General features: G+C 41.3%; 1 protein-coding gene across 2 annotated transcripts; it reads left to right on the forward strand.

Annotated features, from left to right (window-relative positions):
* Nucleotides 1-2,556: 2,556 nt before the first annotated feature.
* Nucleotides 2,557-16,444, forward strand: LOC135092232 (uncharacterized). Of its 2 annotated transcripts, none has more exons than XM_063990593.1 (7): nucleotides 2,557-2,871; nucleotides 9,712-9,762; nucleotides 10,791-10,881; nucleotides 13,092-13,283; nucleotides 14,810-14,953; nucleotides 15,298-15,522; nucleotides 16,059-16,444. In XM_063990593.1, exons 1-7 carry the CDS (start codon nucleotides 2,730-2,732, stop codon nucleotides 16,309-16,311), a joined length of 1,098 nt encoding a protein of 365 aa, XP_063846663.1. In that variant the 5' UTR covers nucleotides 2,557-2,729; the 3' UTR covers nucleotides 16,312-16,444. The 2 variants fall into 2 exon arrangements, with proteins under 2 accessions (XP_063846663.1, XP_063846664.1); XM_063990594.1 differs by having other exon boundaries at nucleotides 16,368-16,444.
* The last annotated feature ends 8,411 nt before the right edge of the window (nucleotides 16,445-24,855 follow it).

Here is a 24,855-nt window from a genome sequence, read left to right on the forward strand (position 1 = left end):
AAGCCAACATACCACCACCCCACTGCTTCTAGTTTCATTGCACTATATTCTGAAACGCCTCCACGCCGGTCCGCATCTCAACCACATTTAAAAGGCTTTAGTTGAAGTGACACGGGTTTTTAGGGGTGTTTTTACGGTTCTAGTGACGGATTAACAGGATCTCTATATCATTAACAAAAGAAACACTTGTGAAAACCTGGCTAATCACCTCTGCGGGCGTGGTGAGAGAGCAGAATACTACCACCACTACCACCACCACCTCCTCCTGCCGCGACCTCATTACACAGCAACAGTTTAACATTCTCATGCAAACACTCACTAATTATTCACGTTCAGGGAGTCAAAATACCCTTCATTTATTCCAAGAAGAGCTTAGACCGTCACGGAATTTCTCGTGTGTAGGCATCTAGGTTTGTACAGGAACTCTATTGTTAGAACCTGAACCTGGGCGAGCGTGATGGAAGTATGACACTGAAATAGACTGGAGGGAAAATACTTGTAAGAAAATTATCTCTCCCTCTCTCTCTTTTGAAGGAGGACGCGGAAGGTATGTGGCAAGTACGATAATTATCTGTGATGTACGATTGTCTCTCTCCCCCTCATCACGACAACTGAGGCGGGACAGAAAAGATCAAGAGGCAAGTTATGAAGAGCCGTAAGGAGATAGGAAGAGAGAAGAGACAGAAAAAAAAGAGAGGGAATGAAGGAATAAAAAAAAAAGTACGTAGATTTGATAAAGCACGAATATAGAAAGATTGATGATGATGATGTAGACAGGAAGAGAAGAAAGGGAACCAGAGGAGGAGGAGAAGGAGGAGGAGGAGGAGGAAAGAAGAAAATAGAACACAAGAATTACGTGTCATTGTAATCAATACACGTTTGTCATTTTTGTAATACTTTTTTTTCTTAATTTTCTTCTCCTCCTCCTCCTTCTCCTCCTCCTCCTCCTCTCCTTCTCTTCCTCCTACTCTACCTTCTTCCCCTTCTCCTCTTTCTTCTTCCCCTCCTCGTCCTCCTTCTCCCAATCTACCTTCTCCTCCCCCTCTTTCTTCTCCCCATCCTTCTTCCCTTCTCCTCTTCTTCCTCCTTCTTCTCCTCCTCCTCCTGTATCTTCTTCCCCTTCTCCTCCTACTTCTTCTCTCTCCATCCTCCTTCTTTTACTTTTCCATCTCCTCCTTCTCTTCTATCCTATCCCTTTCTTTCCCTCCTCCTCTTCCTCCTCCTCCTCCTCCTCCTCCTCCTCCTCCTCCTCCTTGTGGCCACCATCATCACTAGTGACACAATTGCAACAGTGATGTATAAAACACCTTGAAGCAGAGTAATGAACTGCCTCGCCCGTTGGTCAGTGGTCACAGAAAACGTGAAGGGTTGGGGCAAGAAGGGTACAGCGTGGGAAGAAATTCTCGCGACAGTGTGTTACTTTCATTACAGAGTTGATGGCATTAGGTGGAAAAGTGAGACAGACAGACAGACGGATAGACAGACAGACAGACAGACAGACAGACAGATAGAGAAAGTAGACGTAGTAAATAACATAGATTATTTTTTTTTTATATTACTACTACTACTACTACTACTACTACTACTACTGGTCATATATTCCGCCACGGACTGCCAGGAATAGCAAAGAAAATGGGAATAGCAAAGAAAACGGGAAGTAGGAAGCTCATTTAACTAAAGAGACAAATGAGTTGCAATTTTCTTCTTTTTTTTTTCTTCTTCTTCTTCACTTTCCTTTCCCTTTTTGCGTTTTCTTTGTCTCCGTAGACGCATGATATATGTCTTAAGTGATCAATACATTCCTTCTCTAGTAGTAGTAGTAGTAGTAGTAGTAGTAGTAGTAGTAGTAGTGGTGGTGGTTATGAGGATGATGTAAAGATTAATGATGCTACTGGCAATGGATAGTAGTAGTAGCAGTAGTAGTAGTAGTAGCAGTAGTAGTAGTAGTAGTAGTAGTAGTAGTAGTAGTGGTAGTAGTAGTAGTAGATATTTTTATTAACTTTTTTTTTAGTAATCCTGACCTACAACCTCTATAACCTATCCCTTCCTCCTCCTCCTCTTCCTCCTCCTCCTCCTCCTCCTCCTCCTCCTCCTTACTCTCCCTACCTTTCTCAATTACAATTATCACCCTCCCACCTCCTCCCACCTACATCGACCCGTGTCCCTTCGTCTCCCCACCCGTATACACACACACACACACACACACACACACACATACACACACACACACACACACACACATACACACACACACACACACACACACACACACACACTAAAATGTCAGTCAGTTGTGAACGTGACGTGAGGCAAGACGGACTGTATTACTCTCTCTCTCTCTCTCTCTCTCTCTCTCTCTCTCTCTCTCTCTCTCTCTCTCTCTCTCTCTCTCTCTCTCACGCTATCGCCACTCCTTCCCAGAGATTTTATTTTCTTTACTGAGTGTTGACCTGCCACGTGCTTCCTGGTATCTCTCTCTCTCTCTCTCTCTCTCTCTCTCTCTCTCTCTCTCTCTCTCTCTCTCTCTCTCTCTCTCTCTCTCATCACATAATTCATTTACGCACAAGAGTAAATAGAAATAAAAACATACATTTGATTATTCTAGGAGGCTGAGGAAGAAGTGAAGTGAAGTGACATGAAGGGTACATTAGCAGAAGCAGCAGCAGCAGGAACAGTGACAGGCCAGCGGGGATGTGAGTGGGTTGTGAAGTGACGGACATGACCTGTGAATGATGATGACCAGGAGGAAACACGACGCCCATTTTCTTTCGCTAGACATCGTAGAAAACGTGAATGCGGTACTGGATGCAATGGAGGACTTTGGTGTTTCGCCTTGTCTTGTCACTCTTTCCCTGGCCAGCGTGTTGCAAGGTGAGACAGACACACACACACACACACACACACACACACACACACACACAAGCAGCCACGTATTTTCAAGCACTGAGAAATTGGACTGAAACTTTAAGGTCTGTCAAGTACCAATGAGCGCGATCCTTTTAAGACACGATAGAAAACGTGTGTGTTAAAGGGTGACTTGCGTATATGGCAGACAGGCAGCGGTGACGTAAATAAGTAACGCCCGTATTCAGACACGCTTTGCTCTCTCACCACGACTATTTTCAAAGGCCACAGAGATGATAAGCCGGGTTTTCAAGAATATTTCTCCTGCTGCTCATATAGAAATCTGGTAATCTGCCACTGGAAACGTAAAAAAACACCCTTAAAAATCCGAATAGCTTCAACTAGAGCCTTTTGAATGTAGTGCAGCTGCGGCGCGGAACTGCTTCAAAAATACATGTATGTAAGAGAAATATAATAAAGTGAGTAAAGTCTTTCCAAATAAATAATAAATAAAATAAATAATAAAGTGAGTAAAGTCTTTGCATCAGTAAAAAAGACCTGCCCGCCAGAACAGGAGGTCCAACCCAAGGTCTCTGCGTTGTGAGCCAGCAGGGACCGCGGTCTGAAACAATTTTTGCGCCGCAGCTCCACTACTTTTAAAAGTCTCTAATTGAAGTGACACGGGTTCTTGAGGATATATATTTTTTTAATGTTTCTAGTGATATATTAACAAGATTTGTACATTATTAACACGGGAGTCTTGAGAACCCGGCTAATCGTCTCTGCGGCCTTTGAAATTAGTGTTGGAAAGAAAGCAAACTGTTTCTGAATTCGGGCCCAGGCTGGCCTCCACACACACACACACACACAAACACACACACCCACACACACACACACACACACACAGGACTATATTATGAAACACTTCTGCACCGCATCTTCACTACATCTGCAAGTCTTTACATAGTTGAAGTCACACACGGGGTTTTTAAGGGTTTTTTGTATGATTTTAGTGAGAGATTAACAAGATTTATACATTATCAACAGGAGAAACATTCTTGCGAACTCATCTTGTCTCCTCTGTGGACTTTGGAAACAGTCGCGTGAGAGAATGAAGTGTTTGTGAATACGGCTTCCCTTTCCTTCTCTCCTGCGTGTGTTCAAGTGTTAAAGTGTTGCTCTGCGCCACGCCTTGCTCACCCCCGCGCCTGATGGTGACCGTGACTCTTGGCTTGTGTTTACAGAAGCTCATAACTCTTTTAAGGATTATTCTCTGAGTTTCGTGTGTGTGTGTGTGTGTGTGTGTGTGTGTGTTACTGACGGTGCAGAATCCTTAATTGTCATACTAATATTACCAGTCATACTAACACTCCTGGAAATCCCATTAACTTCGAGGAGAATTCATAAAAAAAAAAAAAAAGTAACTGAGGATGTCTTTTCGTAATCTGAGAATGTGCTCCGTTACTTGTGCATCATCAGCGGCGGTTGTGGTGCCTGTTGCTCCCTGCCACACCTCGCCGCGCCTCCCTGCCACATCTCCCTGTCATCACTCACGAACACACATCAACAAGTTTCAAAAGAGCAGTCTTGGCCAGTAATCTAAAACGCTTTGCTCTCTCACCACGACTGTTTTCAAAGGCCACAGAGATGATTAGCCGGGTTCTCAAGAGCGTTTCTCCTGTTAATAATGTAGAGAACTTGTTAATCTGTCACTATAACCGAAAAAAAAAAAAACTTTAGTAACCTGTGTCATTTCAACTGGAGCGTTTTGAATACAGTGGAGGTGCGGGGCGGAACTGTTTCAGAATACATATGGTCACTGATGCGTAAGTCCTTGAAAAACTTCCCGGGACAAAGAGCTGTTTTGTGTATCGATCTGATGAAAAGAGAGAGAGAGAGAGGGTGAAGATCTAATAAGCGTGGGGTGTTGCTGCTATCACTGCTAAGTAAGGCTTTTACATTCCTTCTTTGTGTCTCAGTTTATGTCTTAATGTGCAGAGTACGTAATGACGAGAGGACACGCCACTCACAACAATGGACTGTATTCTGAAACTCCTCTGCGCTGCATCTTCACTACATTCAAAAAGACTCTAGTTGAAGCTGTACTCGTTTTCAAGGCTGTTTTCATGGTTTTTAGTGACGGATTAACAAGATTTCTACATGAATAACAGGAAAAACACTCTTGAGAACCGGGCTGATCATCTCTGTGGCCTTTGAAAATAGTGGTGAGAGAGAAAAGCGTTTCAGATTAAGGGCGTTTCTTCTTTTCGGTTGTAGTGACGAATTAACAAGATTTCTACATGATTAACAGGAAAAACACTCTTGAGAACCGCGCTGATCATCTCTGTAGCTCTTGAAAATAGTCGTGGTGAGAGAGCAAAGCATTAATTCAGGCCAGCAGTCAACCTGCACTCACTACGCCGCTCTAAAAGAAGCAGCCAACACTGACGCCCTTCATCGAGCGAATAAAAAATAAAAAGCGAATGAAAATGAACGGTTTTTCAGAAGATATCGATACAAAATGCAGTTTGCAGGAAAAGGGGTTGATAAAATGTGATAGAGAGAGAGAGAGAGAGAGAGAGAGAGAGAGAGAGAGAGAGAGAGAGAGAGAGAGAGAGAGTCAAAATGAATAATTGAAAGGATGATTCCTCACACGTCTGCTAGCCTTCACCTTCCCTTCCCTTCCCTTCCTTCCCTTCCCTTCCCTTCCTTCCCTTCCCTTCCTTTCCTTTCCTTCCCTTCTTCTTTTCTCCTTTTCCACATTTTTTTTCCTTCTGATGCCTTTCTTTTCCATTTTTCCTTTCCTTCCCTCCCCTTCCTATCTTTCTTCCCCTTCCTTCCCTCCCCTTTCTTTTCTGTCCTTCGCTCCCCTCCTTTCCTTTCCTTCCTTCCCCTTTCTTCCCATCCTCATTCCTCCACCTACGTTAATCCTTTTCCAAACAAAAACTCTCTCTCTCTCTCTCTCTCTCTCTCTCTCTCTCTCTCTCTCTCTCTCTCTCTCTCTCTCTCTCTCTCTCTCTCTCTCTCTCTCTCTCTCTCTCTCTTCTATCAATAGACATCAATGAAATCTAAATGAAGATTCTCTGTTGCTGGCCTTGAACTTTTACATAAACCTCCTCCTCTTCCTCTTCTTCCTCCTCCTCCTCCTCGTACACCTTCCATCGACCTTTCAAATTCATCTCCTCTCAATATTTAATGAAGTTAAGGTTCCAGGTGTGTGTGTGTGTGTGTGTGTGTGTGTGTGTGTGTGTGTTTAGTGTTGTCATGGTGCATCGGTGAATCGTGTTGACGCGCCGCACTTCACGATATCATTGACTCACGGCGCTTCATTAGGTGTTCGTGAATTGTGAATCCTGGTTTTGCTCCGCGACTGTGTGGTGGTTACGGAGACACCTTTGTACTGTTGGGTTAGGTTGGGTTAGGTTAGGTTGGGTTAGGTTAGGTTGGGTTAGGTTAGCTGGGTTAGGTTAGGTTGGGTTAGGTTAGGTTAGGTCAGGTTAGGTTGGGTTAGGTTAGCTGGGTTAGGTTTAGCTGGGTTAGGTCAGGTCGCTCACATCGCTGTAGGGCGGAGGTGAAGGCGTGGAGGTCCGGCACGATCAGCGACAAATGTGCTTCTGGTAAAGGTTGTCTCTTTGCCACCTCTTCGTGAACTCTGTCTGGCTTGAGAGTTGGCCCTGTTGTTTTTTTTTATCATTATTATTATTATTTTTCTTTTGGTATTCACTCCCAGAAATTATCTAAAGGTGGCGTATGTGTTTTCAGACATGGAATTCTATATAAACTGTGCCGAACATCCCACATTTTTTTTTTTTTATGTAAGAGGGACACTAGCCAAGGGCAACAAAATATTAAAAAAAAAATGAAACCCTAATCAGAGGTCATGGCGGATTATCAAAAATTGGAGATGACTGTCCTGATATCTCCTTCGTGATAGAGTTCAAGTCACAGGAAAGAGGAAATACAGAAGCAGGCAGGGAGTTCCAGAGTTCACCAGAGCAAGGGATGAATGACAGAATACTGGTTAACTATTACATCAGACAGGTGGACAGAATATGGGTAACAGAAAGTAGAAAGTCTTGTACAGTGAGACCGCGGGAGGAGGGGAGGCATGTAGTTAGAAAGGTCAGAAGAGCAGTTAGCGTGAAAACACCGGTAGAAAATAGCTAGAGGTACAAAATTGCGGCGATGAGAGAGAGGCTGAAGACAGTCATTTAGAGGAGAGAAGTTCATGAGACGAAAAGCTGTTGATTCCACCCTGTCTAGAAGAACAGTATGAGTGGAACCGACACAGAAAGGTCCGTTTGGAGCTTAGGTTAGGTTAGGTTAAGTTAGGTTAAGTTAGGTAAGGTTAGGTTAGGTTAGATTAGGTTAGGTTAGGTTAGGTGGACGTGCTAGGTTAGGTTAGGTTAGGTTAGGTTAGGTGGACGTGCAGGTTAGGTTAGGTTAAGTTAGGTTAGGTTAGGTTAGGTTAGGTTAGGTTAGGTTAAGTTAGGTTAGATTAGATTAGGTTAGGTTAGGTTAAGTTAGGTTAGGTTAGGTTAGGTTAGGTTAGGTTAAGTTAAGTTAAGTTAGGTTAGGTTAGGTTAGGTTAGGTTAGGTTAGGTTAGGTTAGGTTAGGTTAGGTTAGGTTAGGTTAGGTTAAGTTAGGTTAGGTTAGGTTAGGTTAGGTTAGGTTAAGTTAAGTTAGGTTAGGTTAGGTTAGGTTAGGTTAAGTTAGGTAAGGTTAAGTTAGGTTAGGTTAGGTTAGGTTAGGTTAAGTTAAGTTAAGTTAAGTTAGGTTAGGTTAGGTTAGGTTAGGTTAGGTTAGGTTAGGTTAGGTTAAGTTAGGTTAGGTTAGGTTAGGTTAGGTTAGGTTAGGTTAGGTTAGGTTAAGTTAGGTTAGGTTAGGTTAGGTTAAGTTAGGTTAGGTTAGGTTAGGTTAGGTTAGGTTAGGTTAGGTTAGGTTAGGTTAGGTTAAGTTATGTTATGTTAGGTTAGGTTAGGTTAGGTTAGGTTAGGTTAAGTTAGGTTAGGTTAGGTTAGGTTAAGTTAAGTTAAGTTAAGTTAAGTTAGGTTAGGTTAGGTTAGGTGAGGTTAAGTTAGGTTAGGTTAGGTTAGGTTAGGTTAGGTTAGGTTAAGTTAGGTTAGGTTAGGTTAGGTTAAGTTAAGTTAAGTTAAGTTCAGTTAAGTTAGGTTAGGTGAGGTTAGGTTAGGTTAGGTTAGGTTAGATTAGGTTAAGTGAGGTTAGGTTAAGTTAGGTTAAGTTAAGTTAAGTTAAGTTAAGTTAAGTTAAGTTAAGTTAAGTTAGGTTAGGTGAGGTGAGGTTAGGTTAGGATAGGTTAGGTTAGGTTAGGTGGACGTGCAGTGATACGAACATAATAAGAGTTAGGTTAGGTTAGGTTAGGTTAGGTGGACGTGCAGTGATACTAACATAATAAGAGTAATGAGTCTACAGAGGCGACATTTTTTTTATTTATTTATTTTTTATGGTCTGTTTCGTATGTGTATGATTTCACAGTTTTTTTTATTTATTTTTCCATTTATTTATTTTTTTTTTATTGCAGTGTTAGGTTGGAGTGATCCCATCTTTACCATTGCATTGCTGTATATATATATATATATATATATATATATATATATATATATATATATATATATATATATATATATATATATATATATATTTTTTTTTTTCATATGTAGTGGCTATCAGTTTTTATATAGTAAGATATCAAGATTTACGGCACAAAAGATAAAAAATAAATAAACAAAATAAATAAATAAATAAATAAATAAACAAATCACAATCATTATTTCTGGCAATGTGATAACCCTGTACTATTTCTTATGCCTACTTTATTTATTTACCATTTATTTTTTATAGATAACTCACTTTGCTTACGCCCCGAGTGAGAAGCGAACCATTCCCACACCTAACCACGCCACAATATCAAAGCAGATCAACAACAACAACAACAACAACAGCAACAACAACAACAACAACAACCCCGCCACAGAAACACCCAGCATTAAATTACCAGACCCACAACAAACACGAGTCATTAGCAGGTGATATAATTCCCTCCTAATCAGTATTGCCTCCTCTCCAGCGCTCTACTGACCCCTTCACTGCGACACCTAACAAGCCCACCTGAAGCAATGCATGAAATTCTTGTAAACATTTAGCTGAGAAGGGGAGATAAAGAAACAAGAATACATTTTACAATTTCTACCCAGTTTAAGGATTGGAGGAGGCTGGAGGACAAGTAAAGGTGTCTCAGGGTGGTTAGTAATTAAAGAAAGGTGGACCAAATAGTAGGCAAAGGGTTAAGGTGAGAGAATGTGTCTTTTTTTTTTGTAATGGTGGCGTGTAATGTTGTATTGACGTGGTATCAGTGACATGGGTTACTAATGGCTCTGACACACACACACACACACACACACACACACACACACACACGCATGAGTAGACATAAACAAAGACGGCTGGGAAATCTCTCTCTCTCTCTCTCTCTCTCTCTCTCTCTCTCTCTCTCTCTCTCTCTCTCTCTCTCTCTCTTGATAGCCACTTTCTTCTTTTTATTGCATCTGAGTTCACTTGTTTACTAATTTCACCTGTTCTTTACACGCCAAGTACATGTAGTAATAAGTAAATAGATAAATAGATAAATAAATAAATAAATAAATAAATAAATAGAAAAAGTTAAATAAATAAACTGTGCTTAAAAATATCACCAGTAAAAGTATTTATTGTGAAGCATACTACTACTACTACTGCTAACAACAACAACAACAACAACAACAACAATAATAATAATAATAATAATAATAATAATAATAATAATAATAATAATAATAATAATAATAATAACACACCTCTCCTCACAGGTGCTCATGGGAACACTACAACACTGGTGCCAGAAAGAGAAGACAGACAAGGTGAGAGAGAGAGAGAGAGAGAGAGAGAGAGAGAGAGAGAGAGAGAGAGAGAGAGAGAGAGAGAGAGAGAGAGAGAGAGAGAGAGAGAGAGAGAGAGAGAGAGAGAGAGAGATTAATAGGCATTGCTAGAATATCTTAAGTAAATCAAAGTCATTTCCATTAGTATCATTCTTAATTATACACACACATGAACACACAAACACACACGAAGACAATATAATAAGCAGGAGAGGGAGAGGGAGAGGGTTCACATTTTCTTTCAGTATCTTCCCCAGAGCCAGTAAGTGACGAAAGAAAACGGCATCTTTTTATGATACACTGAATTAAAGTTAATATAATTGGTGTTGTCTTGGCGGTTTCCTTTGTTTATCCATTCCTTTCACTCTCTTGTCTATCCAGGGAGGAGGAGTGACATGAAAATGAACGCCTCTTTATGTCCTTGAGTGTTTTTTCTAGTAGATGTTTTGAAATCGTTCTAATCTGGATTTTTATTTATTTATTATTATTTTTTTTATCGTCTAGCCTCAAACCACTGAAAATGTTTATAACCACGAAATATGTTTGTGCTAATAAGGTCTAGCATTACTTTTATCATATCTCCTTTGTCCTTTAATAATGTTCACTTTTCTTTCTTTCTCTTCCTTCCTTCCCTCCTTCATAATATTACTAGCTTTCCTAATGATAACCACTGATACCTTCCTTCCTCCCTTCCTTCCCTCCTTCTTTACCTTCCTTTTTGTGTACCATTACCAGCGGGCTTAATATTAGCGACTTTTCCTTCTTTCTCTTCTTCTTTCCTTCCTTCCTTCAAATTTACGGAAGGGGATGATAAGTGGAAACAGGAAGGCGTGTTTCATACAGGGACTGCCACGTGTAGGTCTGATGGCTTCCTGTACCTTTATTTTCTTATGTTATTCCTTCATTATGTATTGTGCTCCTTTCTTCATGACATTACAACCACGTACAATGTTTTTTTATTCTGCCACCACCACCCCCACCACCGCCACCACCACCGCCACCGCCATTAGAGAGGTTTGGCTACCTGGACCTGTGTTGCGGCGTGAGTCAGGTGTGTGGCGCCAGCTTGGTGTGTGTGTCCTGTCTCTGCCGCTGCCAAGAGTAAGTGGAAGCGTTATTTATTAATTTATATTTGTTTATTTATTTATTTATTTATTTATTTATTTATTTTTATTTATTTTTATTTATTTATTTTTTTTTTTGTTCCTTCTCTCCCATTGGTTTATCTACGTAAGCACTTGTCTGATGATGATGATGATGATGATGATGTTTTTGTTGTTGTTATTGTTGTTGTTGTCGTTGTTGCTGTTGTTATCTTTATAACTACTACTACTACTACTACTACTACTACTACTACTACTGCAGAAAGAGAGAGAGAGAGAGAGAGAGAGAGAGAGAGAGAGAGAGAGAGAGAGAGAGAGAGAGAGAGAGAGAGAGAGAGAGAGAGAGAGAGAGAGAGAGAGACTTACTTACTGTGTGTGTGTGTGTGTATGGGCCACTGTGTGTGTGTATGTGTGTGTGTGTGTGTATACCTGGCCACCCCATCAATACCTGAGTGGGCCTGACAGGTAACCGCGGTTGGTGGCGAGGCCCTGAAGGAACCTTTATCATCATTTGTCTTCCTGTCTCCCACTCACTGCACATTCCTGACAACACTTACATAACGCTCTCGACGGTTCACCTTATGTAAAACTGCGCCCGTTGTTCTCCTCCTTTCGCCGTTTCCATAGTCACAATAAGGAAATAAGGTTTGGTGCAGGAAGCCATCAGGACTACAAGTGGCAGTCCCTGTATGAAACACGCCTACCTATTTCCACCTATCATCCACATTCATAAATTTGTCTAATCTTTTAAAGCTCCCTAATGACTCAGCACTAACAACCTAATTACTGTGTCTGTTCCATTCATCCACCACTCTATTTGAGAACCAATTTCTTTCTATCTCCTTGAACCTAAATTTTTCAAGCTTGAGCCCGTTATTTCTTGTTCTATCCTGATTACTGAGAGAATTTTACTGACGTTCCTCTTGTTATAACCCCTACAACACGTCAAGAGTTCTGTCAGGCCCCTCTCTTAATATACGTCTCTCAGGCCCAGGACGGCAGTAGGCGAGCACACAGCGTCACAAAAGTCAAGGCAACACCACCATGACGCAGAGAGAGAGAGAGATAGAGAAAGAGAAAGAGAGAGAGAGAGAGGGGGGGGTCCTCATACTCTCCAGCACTGTTCTCTCTTCATGCCTCCTCTTCAAAGGCCACAAGCACAATGCTGTAGTTTCTCAAGGGTGTCTTCCACGCTGATGATGTAAAACCCGTTGTTAAGCTGTCACTTCTTGCACTGTATGAGTTTCTACCGATTATTTCTGCCCCTTACATCTTACAATACCATCACCTTCTTCTTCTTCTCCTCATCTGGCAGTTTCCCAAGAGTGAGGAGTTGACCTAACCTGTGACTCTAACACTTACAGCAGGTTTCTCCCCTAAACACGAGTAATACCACGTTACTTAACACTAACTTCACCAGTATTACGTCAAAATTCAGACAGTCGTTCCCTTTTAACAGTTATCAACAGTCTATTAACTTCAAGAGAGGAATATGAAAACTCCTGCCAAACTATAATTGACAAACTTGATAGAAACGATTTGTCTTCTGTTAAATACTTCCTTTTTTTTCTGCAACGCGAAAGAATTAGCTGCTGCAGAAGTAATGCGCGAAGTCTTTTACAAGCATCCACAAGAAATATTAGAGGTGGGAAAGAATATATTTTGCAATTTGTTCGCAGCTCAAAGATTGGACGTGTGGAACAAGTAAAGGTGTCTCAGAGTGATTGGTGATTAGGGAAAGGTGTACCAAGTGAGAGTCAAAGGGTTAATGCATCGCAGGTGTTTTCTGAATGTTGTGTGTCTTTCCTTTTATTTTCTCTTTTTCCTGTAACTGTGGGTCAGTCTATACGCGTATAAAAGATGCTATTAAAAACCTCAATATTTATCCTCTCAGCAGCAGTTGTAACAGTAACTTCACTACCCTAAAAGCTTAATCTACCTCACCTCATCAACGTAATATCAACAGCTATCAATTATATAAGCCTAAGGAATGGGAAGTCTCTCTCTCTCTCTATCTCTCTCTCTCTCTGTTCCTGTTCCTATTCCTTCCTTTTATTCCATCTGACTTCCCTTTTTTATTTATCACATCTGTTGTTCCTTATGCGTCATGAAGTAAGGACCAGTACCATTAAATAAATAAATAAAATAAAATAAAATACAGTACTTGAAAAAAAATCACTAATTTACTCAACACCACAAATCTTACAGAAACTACATTTACAAAGCGACCACGAAGACTTGCGAGACTCAATTCACCACCACCACCACCTTCAACACCGCTAACACCGCCGCCAACACCACCAAAGTGAGTGACGGCCTGCTACCTGGACAGCCTTGCGTCTCCGCCTCGGCCTGCGTCGTGGGGCTGGTCTGTCAGAACTCCAGGTGTAAATGCCCAGAGTAAGTGGAGGGAGTGCGTCTTTTAGGGAGTCTTTGAAAGGTGGTTTTGCTTTGTTTGGTCCGAGTGAGTGGAGGGAGTGCGTCTTTTGGGGAGAGTCTTTGAAAGGTGGTTTTGCTTTGTTTGGTCTGAGTGAGTGGAGGGAGTGCGTCTTTTAGGGAGTCTTTGAAAGGTGGTTTTGCTTTGTTTGGTCCGAGTGGAGGGAGTGCGTCTTTTAGGGAGTCTTTGAAAGGTGGTTTTGCTTTGTTTGATCTGAGTGAGTGGAGGGAGTGTGTCTTTTAGGGAGTCTTTGAAAGGTGGTTTTGCTTTGTTTCGTCCGAGTAAGTGGAGGGAGTGCGTCTTTTAGGGAGTCTTTGAAAGGTGGTTTTGCTTTGTTTGGTCTGAGTGAGTGGAGGGAGTGCGTCTTTTCGGGAGAGTCTTTGAAAGGTGGTTTTGCTTTGTTTGGTCCGAGTGAGTGGAGGGAGTGCGTCTTTTGGGGAGTCTTTGAAAGGTGGTTTTGCTTTGTTTGGTCCGAGTGAGTGGAGGGAGTGCGTCTTTTGGTAATGTGACCTTGAAATATTACGTTGCTTAGCTTTTCTTTCCTCCGAATAAGTTTTTTTTTTTTAATGCAAGAGGGCCACTAGTCAAGGGCAACAAAAATCTGGAATAAAAAAGCAAGGACTCACTTAAATGCCAGTTCCCAAAGAAGAAATGCCAAGTAGAATGATCAAATAACTGAGGATAAATGTCTAGAAACCTCCATCTTGAAATACAGAAGCAGGCAGGGGAGTTCCAGAGTTTACCAGAGAAAAGGATGAATGACTGAGAGTACCAGTTAACTCTTGCATTAGAGAGGTGGACAGCACAGAGGTGAGAGAAAGTAGGAAGTCTTGTGCAGTGTGTGCGGGGAAGCATCTTTTAGGTAATGTGCCCTTGAAAAATTGTTTAGTTTTTCTTCACTTTACGTGTTTTATGCTTTGGGTTGATGTTTGCATGAGTTATATTCAGGATTCCAAGATATCATTTCGTTTTCACTTCATTTCCAGGCCGCCATATTTCATCTCCTGCTTTGAACACTCTTGTAGAGCCCAACAGCTTTCACTACAGCCTGTTACAAGTAGCTGGGAGAAAATATTGAACCATTTATTAAAACTAACTTCAGTGACCTCAGCTAACTGGGTTCCACTTACAAACATCATTTCCTCCACTTATTCTCACCACTCACAACCACATCGTCTCTATTTTTACTAGTTTCAACACCACCCTTATCTTCTCACTATTATCAACACCTCTCTATCAATTCCTCACTTTTATCAACCTCTATCCATACCCCACCACTATCAACACCACCATCTCTACCTATCCTCTTACGTCTGTGTGGTATAACGATGTCGTAAACAAATTTCTCAGGGTCACTAATCAGGATAGGACAAGAAACATATATGATGATTTCCTGCAACCCTTCTTTCCTTTTATTCTTGTCTCTTCCTCTTCAATACCTCCTCTATCTGACCTCACCACTGACCTCCACGCCTTCCCCACCCACCAGCCCGTGTAAGTACGTGGCGGAGCAGGAGGCGTGTGACTGTGGCCCTGTGGAGGTGAGCCTTGCGTGGCCGATCATCATAGGGGTGTCTGTTGGCCTTGTCATCGTTGCCTTCTGGTTGTCCTGCATCGCCGCCTCCGTCAATAAGTGAGCACAGAAGGAGTAGAAGGAGGAGGAGAAGAGGGAGGAGGAGCTGGAAGTAGAGTAGGTGGGGGGGTAAGGGAGTACAGGGGAAATATCTAGATGGAAACAAACGTGAAGGAAAAAAATATATGATGAACTTAGATACCGTTATTGCTTTCATTCTTGTTATTGTTATCATTATTACTGTTTACTACTACTACTACTACTACTACTATAACTACCATCATTATCTCCCTTCTTTTTCCGTATCATTATAAAATTCTTAACACGACCATCCTTCTCCCTCCTCCTCCTCCTCCTCCTCCTCCTCCTCCTCCTCCTCCTCCTCCTCTTCCTCCTCCTCCCAGACACAGAGACGAGCGCAACAAGGTCATGCAGCTACAACAACAACAACAACCCAGAATTTCAACCTTAGGATCCGCATACGGCACCGCTCACCTCAACGTGCTGCCACCACCCACGCCCTCCGCCACCTCCCCCGGGCCGCCCCTCGCTCCCACGCCCACCCACAAGGCCCTCAGGATCTCCAGGCAGTCTGTCGCGCCCACCATGCCCCTCCAGCCTGTCTTCCGGTACGTGCTCTCGTCTTTACTTGTGTGGTTGTAAGTGTAAGTGTTAAGTGTAAGTGTTAAGTTGTAAGTGATAAGGTTATGAGTTTGTAGATGCTTCATTATTTTTGTTTTGAATTGTGTCTGTGTGTGTTTCAATGTCCCTGTATCTCTATGAACGTCTCTCTCTCTCTCTCTCTCTCTCTCTCTCTCTCTCTCTCTCTCTCTCTCTCTCTAGAAACAGTAGTGTATTCTTCTTCTTCTTCTTCTTCTTATTATTATTATTATTATTATTATTATTATTATTATTAATAGTAGTAGTAGTAGTAGTGGTAGTAGTGATGATGATGATGATGATGATGATGATGATGACGATGATGATGATGATAATAATAATAATAATAATAAGAGCAACCACCACCACCACCACCACAAGCACAACACCACAATCACCACCACCACAACCACAACACCACCACCACCACCACCACAACCACAACCACAACCACAACCACTAACCATCACTAACCATTTTTCTCCCCTTCCCTCCCCCCCACCAGCCCACCATCACCCCCCACCATCACCGCTCCCCCCTACAACCACCATCACGACCTTTCCCCCCCCACCGCTTACCTCAGTCCCCCTCTTCCCCCCCTCCGAGACGCCCCATACATCCCCCACGCCTCGGACCCCCAAACCCCTCTCCTGTACCCTGCCTCCGCCCCCCAACAGGACAGAAAGACCCCCAATTTTGAAGGGGAGAGCGCCCCCCCTTATGAGTGGACAGATGCTCCCCGTTCCGCCCGATTTTAGAGTTTTATTTTTTTTTATCTCTTTATTCATCTATTTATTTATTTTCCGTCCTTAAGATATGAAGAATTAAAAGGATACAAGGAAAGAAGATAGAGGGAGAAGAAACGAAAGAAGGAAGGAAGGAAGGAAGGAAGGGAGGATGAGACACGATCGACAACGAAGGAGAGAGAGAGAGAGAAAGGAAGAAAGGAAGAGAAGAGAGAAGATAAATGAATGAGGAAAGAATGTTGAAATCACAGGAGCGAAATTCGTGCCAACTCTCTCTCTCTCTCTCTCTCTCTCTCTCTCTCTCTCTCTGCAACAAAGACAACGAAAACCACTCATATCTTCACTACTACTATTACTGCTACTACTACAAAAAAAGGAAGAAAAAACACCTACATCAGTTTGCTAAGAAAAAAAAAAAAGAAAACGGGAAGAAGAGAAGGAAAAGAAAACGATAGTCAGTTTATTCAATGTGAGATTCATACTTGTTTTTTTTTCATTTATTTCTATTCCTTTCTTTATCTTTTCATCACAAATTTCACCGTTTTTTTTATTATTATTATTATCATTTTTTTTTTTCGTGTGTTGTCATTGAGTTCAGAATTTGCTTTTTCATTTATTTTATTATTATCATTATTTATTTATTTATTTATTTATTTATTTATTTTTGCGTGTTAGTTCATCACGTGTATTACGATATAACAAAACATACACACACATACAAACAAACAAACAAACAAACAAATAAAGTGTTGCCAACCGCGAGTTGCATTTTAACCTTCCTTTACTAATAAGATAATAATACAAACTGGTAACTCTGCTTCCTTCAATAGTATGTATGTATGTATGTATGTATGTATGTATGTATGTATGTATGTATGTATGTATGTGTGTGTGTGTGTGTGTGTGTGTGTGTGTGTGTGTGTGTGTGTGTGTGTGTGTGTGTGTGTGTGTGTGTGTGTGTGTGTGTGTGTGTGTGTGTGTGTGTGTGTGTATGTCACTAGTGGAGAGAGAGAGAGAGAGAGAGAGAGAGAGAGAGAGAGAGAGAGAGAGAGAGAGAGAGAGAGAGAGAGAGAGAGAGAGAGAGAGAGAGAGAGAGAGAGAGAGAGAGAGATTCAGAAAGACAAACAAACACTTTTCTATTTTCGTTATCTTTCCTTTATTGCTTTTAATCATATCACAGTCTACACGAAGAAGAAGAAGAAGAAGAAGAAGAAGAAGAAGAAGAAGAAGAAGAAGAAAGTCATAACAATAAGTGGACATACACATAATTAAATAAACTTATGAGCGATAAAATGAATAACTTAAAGGAAAAACATAAAAAAAACGTTAAAAAATAAATAATGGGTAATAAAATAAGATATAAACGAAAAAGAACATTATTCAACTTAAAATACTAAAAATAAACACACACACACACACACACACACACACACACACACACACACACACACACACACTAAATAAACAAAGCATCAACACAATTAACAAGACAAAACAAGAATCGGAAACTGAACGGAAAAAAAAAAATAAATAAATAAATAAAAGAAAACGTAAATTACAAAATAAACAGAAGAATAATCACAGACAATAAAACAAAAAGAAGAAAAAGAAGAAGAAGAAGAAGAAGAAGAAGAAGAAGAAGAAGAAGAAGAAGAAGAAGAAGAAGAAGAAGAAGAAGAAGAAGAAGAAGAAGAAGAAAGAAAGAAAGAAGGAAAAGAAAGAATAAGACAAAAACGAGATAACTACAAAAAAAATATCACGAAACAACAAAACATTAAAAAATAAATAAATAAACAAACAAACAAACAAACAAATATACAAAAACAAACTGAACTTGAAACACAAATACGAACATACATACATCAATACATTAACCCTTTCACTGCAATAAGGAACAATTCACGCCACTAGCGGCAATGTAAGGAGTCTTTATAAACATCTACAAGAAAAGGAAGGTACAAAAAGAAAAAAGGAACATATTTTGCCATTTTACCATTTTTAGCCAGTACAGTGTTGGGAGGTGGTTGAGGAAGAAAGAAAAATGGCGTCAGAATGATTAGCGAGTGGGAAGCGATGGACCAAGCGGCTGTGAAGTGTTAATCGATCTGACCCACTGACAAAGAGAAGGGAAGGCGTCGCAGCATCGTGGTCATATGGCGCCACTATGTTCAAAGCAACTCAAATGTTAGGTTGAAATAGTCATGGTACTTATCAACCAATCAAATCTTCTCTCTCATTCAAAATCGAACAATCAAATCTTCTCTCATTCAACACCAACCAATCAAATCTTCTCTCTCATTCATCACCAACCAATCAAATTCTTCTCTCTCATTCATCACCAACCAATCAAATCTTCTCTCATTCATCACCAACCAATCAAATAACGACGGTAACAAAACTGACAAGGCATAAAACGGCAATGAAAGGGTTAAGGAACTACAAACTGAAGAAGCACCTCACACGTGGCGCCAGACAGGTGTGCTGGAGGCAGGTGCTCCGGCTACTGAGATCATTACAAGCTGGGCAGGTGGCGGTGAGGGGCGGCATTCGATCAGCTGACCAACAAAACACTCCACATCACAAAACGTTCTTCATGATACAAGGGAACATCGGAGGACGTCCAGTGTTCGCCGCGGTACCTTGTGTCTAGCGAACGTTTGGCAAATATTGAGCCAACACAAGGAAACATTTCTTGGCACTGAACGAGAGGCAAACGACGCCTTTTGTTTTAGAGAACGTGTGGAGAACATTGAAACTAACACAGGAAAACGTTTCGTCAGCAATGAGTGAGAGGAAACTGTCCACCAAACGTTTGTAACACAGGGAAACGTTTCGTCACCACTGAACGAGAAGGGACTGCTCACCGAACGTTTCCTTGTGCTGGGCGAATGTTTGGCGAATAAATAAATACACAAGTAAACGTTTTCTTCCCCCTTGAGCTGCTCGCCAAACGTTCCCAGGGACTCTAGCCGTTCCCTGCACCCAGTGAACGTTGTCAGCGCCTCCTGAACACGCCACACACACACGCGACCATACAACTAAAGCTACAGTAACAGTATTATATAAAAGGTGTCAGTAAGTTAGCTACAGGTAAAAGGTATTAGTAACAGGTATTAGCAAGGTAAGGTAAGAGTATTATATAACAGGCTTACGTACAACAAAACTAATGTATAATAATAATAAGTTTGGACAGGTACAGAGAAAACAGTTTAAAACATATTATTATTATTATTATTATTATTATTATTATTATTATTATTATTATTATTATTATTATTATTATTACAAGATAAACGTCCGTAAGTTAACTTAAATACCTAAAAAGTAATGAGCTATTAACAGTAACATATTTCCCTACATTTAAATAACTCTCTCTCTCTCTCTCTCTCTCTCTCTCTCTCTCTCTCTCTCTCTCTCCTCTCTCTCTCTCTCTCTCTCTCTCTCTCTCTCTCTCTCTCTCTCTGTCTGTCTGTCTGTCTGTCTGTCTGTCTATCTGTGTGTGTGTGTGTGTGTGTGTGTGTGTGTGTGTGTGTGTTTATGTATGTCTAAATATCAGCTTCTCTGTCTGTCTGTCTGTCTGTATACATGTCTCTCACTCTGTCTTCCGATCTGCTTGTCTAAATATCTCTGTATGTCTGTATGTCTGCCAGTCCCCCCCCCACCCTCTCTCTCTCTCTCTCTCTCTCTCTCTCTCTCTCTCTCTCTCTCTCTCTCTCTCTAGTACTTCCCATCACCAAACATCTCTCGGTACTTGTCAATGCCGAGGGTGACAGTGTTGGCCAGGTGGTCCAAGTCAACGCTGGCCAGGGCGCGTCCCAGCTGCTCTCTGGCCTCGCTGTGATGGGGGAGAGGAGGAAGCTGAGACAGAAAACTATACAGAATCGTTTTGCTCTCTAACTATGCACAGATATTTTCCAAGGCCAATAATAATGTGGGTATCTTGTTAATCTGACACTTGTACCGTAAAAATACTTGAAAATGAAAGGAAAACCAGTATTCTGAAAGGCTTTGCTCTTTCACCACGACTGTTTTCAAAGGCCCACAGAGATGATCAGCCGGGTCCTCAAGAGTGTTTCTCGTGTTAATAATGTGGGTATCTTGTTAATCTGACACTAGTGCAGTAAAACAGTCATCCTTAAAAAATCGGTCACTTTAACTACTAGAGCTGTAGTCGAGATGAGGCCAAAAAATATAGAGATAGATTCAAAGATAGATAAATAAATACATGAATGGACATACAAGACATAAAATATTATATAAAATCATCAACAACAACAAGGAAGAAAAAAAAACAAGCAAACATTTAAGCAAACTAGATGGGCATAACACACACACACACACACACACACACACACACACACACACACACACACACACACATCAATAAAGTATACATGTGTGTGTGTGTGTGTGTGTGTGTGTGTGTGGTGTGTGTGTGTGTGTGTGTGTGTGTGTGTGTGTGTGTGTGTGTGTGTGTGTGTGTGTGTGTGTGTGTGTGTGTGTGTGTGTGTGTGTGTGTGTGTGTGTGTGTGTTCCCTACCTTATGCTGGTGATGAGGGGAACTTTAATAAGGCCGAGGAAGGTAAAGATGGCGAGGACTGCAAACACAGACACAGCAACAGGCAGGAGGTCCCCGAGCACTGACAGCCCTTTCTCCAGCCACGAGCCAATCAGCCCCGTCTCCTGAGTCTGCCACGCTGCAACAGTGTGGCCGCGTAAAGAAACCACGGTAATACAAGCTCGAGTTTATTTTCAAGTTTGATTTTGACTACATTATTATTATTATTATTATTATTATTATCATTATTATTATTATTATCATTTTTTTGGCATAGGAAAAGAAACATCGCACAAGTAACACGGTTAATATCACACACACACACACACACACACACACACACACACACACACACACACACACACACACACACACACACACACACACACACACACACACACACACACACACACACACACACACTATCAAACAATGACAAAATAACCCTTCTCTCTCTCTCTCTCTCTCTCTCTCTCTCTCTCTCTCTCTCTCTCTCTCTCTCTCTCTCTCTCTCTCTCTCTCTCACCTGGTTCAATATAGTTGGGCTGAAAACTGTGATAGGAGAACTGCGAATGATGCTGCTGTGGTGGTTCGTACAAGGAAGGCTGGCTGTCGTAAGGCGGTGGAGGACCTTCATAGCTGGATGAAAGGGGTTGAGGCTGCGGCTGTGGGTGCGAGGAGCCACCGTGCGCCCCGTCTCTACTGACAGAGGACGCCGCGAGACAGGAACCCACCAGCAGGGGGAAAAAAGCGAAGGTCCTCATGGCTCGGGTCCTCCTGGCAGTGTGACCTCATCCCGTCCACCTCGTCTTAATATATGACCTCGCATGCCCGTGACCTGACCCCAGTAGACGCTTGTGTGACCTTGCTTGTTTCTTCTACCTTTTCTCTTTTCTTTTCCTCCCTCCCATCTTCTCCCCCGACATCCCCTTTCTGTTTCTCCCCCTCCCCTCCCTCTCTCTGCGTCCTGTGCTGTCCTGTGTCTCCCTGTCCTTGTGAGGTATATTTAGAGGGTGACCTGAGGGAAGGGCGAAGGGAAAGGGTCAAAGTGGACCGCTAGGTGGCTGCTTAATCCTGTTGTTATTGTGAGAGAGAGAGAGAGAGAGAGAGAGAGAGAGAGAGAGAGAGAGAGAGAGAGAGAGAGAGAGAGAGAGAGAGAGAGAGAGAGAGAGAGAGAGACAACATAAGTATATCGTGTGCACACACACACACACACACACACACACACACACACACACACACACACACAGAACCACTATCTCGAACAATCACAAAACATAAAGGAATCTGAATCTCTCTCTCTCTCTCTCTCTCTCTCATCTCCTCTCTCTCTCTCTCTCTCTCTCTCTCTCTCTCTCTCTCTCTCTCTCTCTCTCACCTCATGATTATTTTCTTTCTCTAAAACTGAAACTGTATTTTTTTTTCTTTCCTAATTTTCTTTGTCTTTCAATTTCAACTTTTAGTCAGTCAGTCAGTCGTTCAGTCAGTCAGTCAGTCAGTCAGTCAGTCAGTCAGTCAGTCAGTCAGTCAGTCAGTCGATCAGTCAGTCAGTCAGTCAGTCAGTCAGTCAGTCAGTCAGTCAGTCAGTCAGTCAGTCAAACAGTCAGTCAGTCAGTCAGTCAAACAGTCAGTCAGTCAGTCAGTCAGTCAGTCAGTCAGTCAGTCAGTCAGTCAGTCAGTCAGTCAGTCAGTCAGTTAGTCAATTCCCTTCTGACATTGTTTTATTTATCTTTATTTCATTTATTCATTTAATCTTTCTTATCAACTTATTTCTTTCTTTCTTAATTTATGATTTGATTTATTATTCATTTGATTGATTTTATTTCATTCATTTATCTAATCTACTTATTCATTTATTTTATGTTATGTTATTCATCTATTTTATATATTCTGTGTGTGTGTGTGTGTGTGTGTGTGTGTGTGTGTGTGAGTGTGTGTGTGTGTGTGTGTGTGTGTGTGTGTGTGTGTGTGTGTGTGTGTGTGTGTGTGTGTGTGTGTGTGTGTGTGTGTGTGTGTGTGTGTGTGTGTGTGTGTGTGTGTGTGTGTGTGTCTTTCCGGACAAGAGCATGCAAAAAAAAAAAAAATAAACAAAACAAATAAATATATAAATAAATAAATAAATAAAAATAAATACATTCGTGCAATCTCCGTTCACAAAACAGCTGAAAACGAGGCAAAAAATGTAAAACGTTCTTCACAACAAGGTACGTAATTCTCTTTGAGTGTATACATCATTTCTTGTCCCTGTGCCCTCAGCCCCGTATCTCAAACACTTCTGCGCCGCACCTCCGCTACTTTCAGAATGCTTAAGTTGAAGTTTCACGGGATTTTAAGGGTGTTTTTTTTTCTTTCTTTATGACTGTTGGCAGATTAACACGATTTCTACATTAATAACGGGATAAACAGTCGTGGTGAGAGAGCCAAGCGTTTTTGAATACAAGTTTTTTTTGGTAAGTGACACAGGATTTTTAAGACTTTTTACGGTTCTAGTGATAGATTAACAAGATTTCTACATTAATAACGGGAGAAACACTCTTGGGAACCCGGCTAATGAACTCTGTGGTCTTTGAAAACAGTCGTGGTGAAAGAGCCAAGCGTTTCTGAATACAAGTTTTTTTTTTGGTAAGTGACACATGATTTTTAAGACTTTTTACGGTTCTAGTGATAGATTAACAAGATTTCTACAATAATAATGGGAGAAACACTCTTGGGAACCCGGCTGATGAACTCTGTGGCCTCTGAATACAAGCTTTTTAGTAAGTGACACAGGATTTTTAAGACTTTTTACGGTTCTAGTGACAGATTAACAAGATTTCTACATTAATAACGGGAGAAACACTCTCGACTAATGAACTTTGTGGCCTCTGAAACTAGTCATGGTGAAAGAGCCAAGCGTTTCTGAAAATTCACCTTGGTCTTATGATGAGTAACAGCACCACAACTCATTACTTCATCACTTCTTTCTGAGCAAACCCTGACAGATCTCACTCAACCAAAACAAAATGACTCAAATGTTTAAACTTTTCCATCATTCTGACATGGGCGAGGTGTCAGCAGAAGGGACCAGGCATATATGGGGCTGGCATCTCAGTGGGCTTTTTTTATTTTATTTATTTTTTTATTGAATTTTCGTTGTCCTTGGCCAGTGTCCCTCCTACATAGAAGAAGAAGAACAAGAACAAGAAGAAGAAGAATGAAACTGAACCACCTAGCAGGGGAAGGAGAGGAAGACCCAGGATTTACAGATGCAGTGGAAGACATGCGATTGGTGGGCGTGACAGGGAGGCGTAGCAGACAGTGTATTGGACAGAGAGCAGCGCGAAGTGAAGACTGCCCCATAGTTCTTCCTTTCAATGGTGTCTCGATTTTATACTCTGAATTTTTCACCTTCGCATTTCGTTGAGTTTAAGAAGATGCCAGAGCGATTATAACCCCCTTTTAAAACTATCTTTTCATCAACCTTAAGAACACGGTGGAGTTAAAACAGCTTCCTTAACTTACCCCAGTAACGTATGACCAAGCTTGCGAAGTCAACACTGTTCTTTAATCTCACAACACGACATCTTAATAAGCTTATGAGGTCGTTACGGCAATCAAAAAGCATTCTTGAAACTTGCGAGGTGTTTTATTATGCTCAAGAAGACATTTAACCAATCACAGTCACTCTTAAAACTTGCGCGGCATTTTATTAACCAATCACAGTCACTTTTAAAACTTGCGCGGCATTTTGTTAAGCTCAAGAAGACATTTAACCAATCACAGTCACTCTTGAAACTTCCGCGGCATTTTATCAAGCTTCAAAGGACACCACAACATCTTACCAAGCCTGAAAAAACCACTACAGGAATCAGAACTATTCTCTAAACCTGCACCGCCACATTCAGCGAGGCTAGGACACCAGTGCAGTTAGGCAGTTACATTCACGTATTTAAACTTCATACAAGGACCGCCACGTTTAGACCTGATGGCTTCTTGCAGCTTCCTTTAATCTTATGATC

This window comes from Scylla paramamosain, chromosome 39 (assembly GCF_035594125.1).
Source record: "Scylla paramamosain isolate STU-SP2022 chromosome 39, ASM3559412v1, whole genome shotgun sequence".
Classification (NCBI taxonomy): domain Eukaryota; kingdom Metazoa; phylum Arthropoda; class Malacostraca; order Decapoda; family Portunidae; genus Scylla; species Scylla paramamosain.

Bases quoted from the DNA above. Each gene is read 5' to 3' on its own strand.
- LOC135092232 (XM_063990593.1), top strand. From the start codon at position 2,730: ATGATGATGACCAGGAGGAAACACGACGCCCATTTTCTTTCGCTAGAC. The intron at 9,763-10,790 runs GTGAGAGAGAGA...CACCGCCATTAG, and splicing joins AGAAAGAGAAGACAGACAAG to AGAGGTTTGGCTACCTGGAC. The intron at 10,882-13,091 runs GTAAGTGGAAGC...CAAATCTTACAG, and splicing joins TGTCTCTGCCGCTGCCAAGA to AAACTACATTTACAAAGCGA.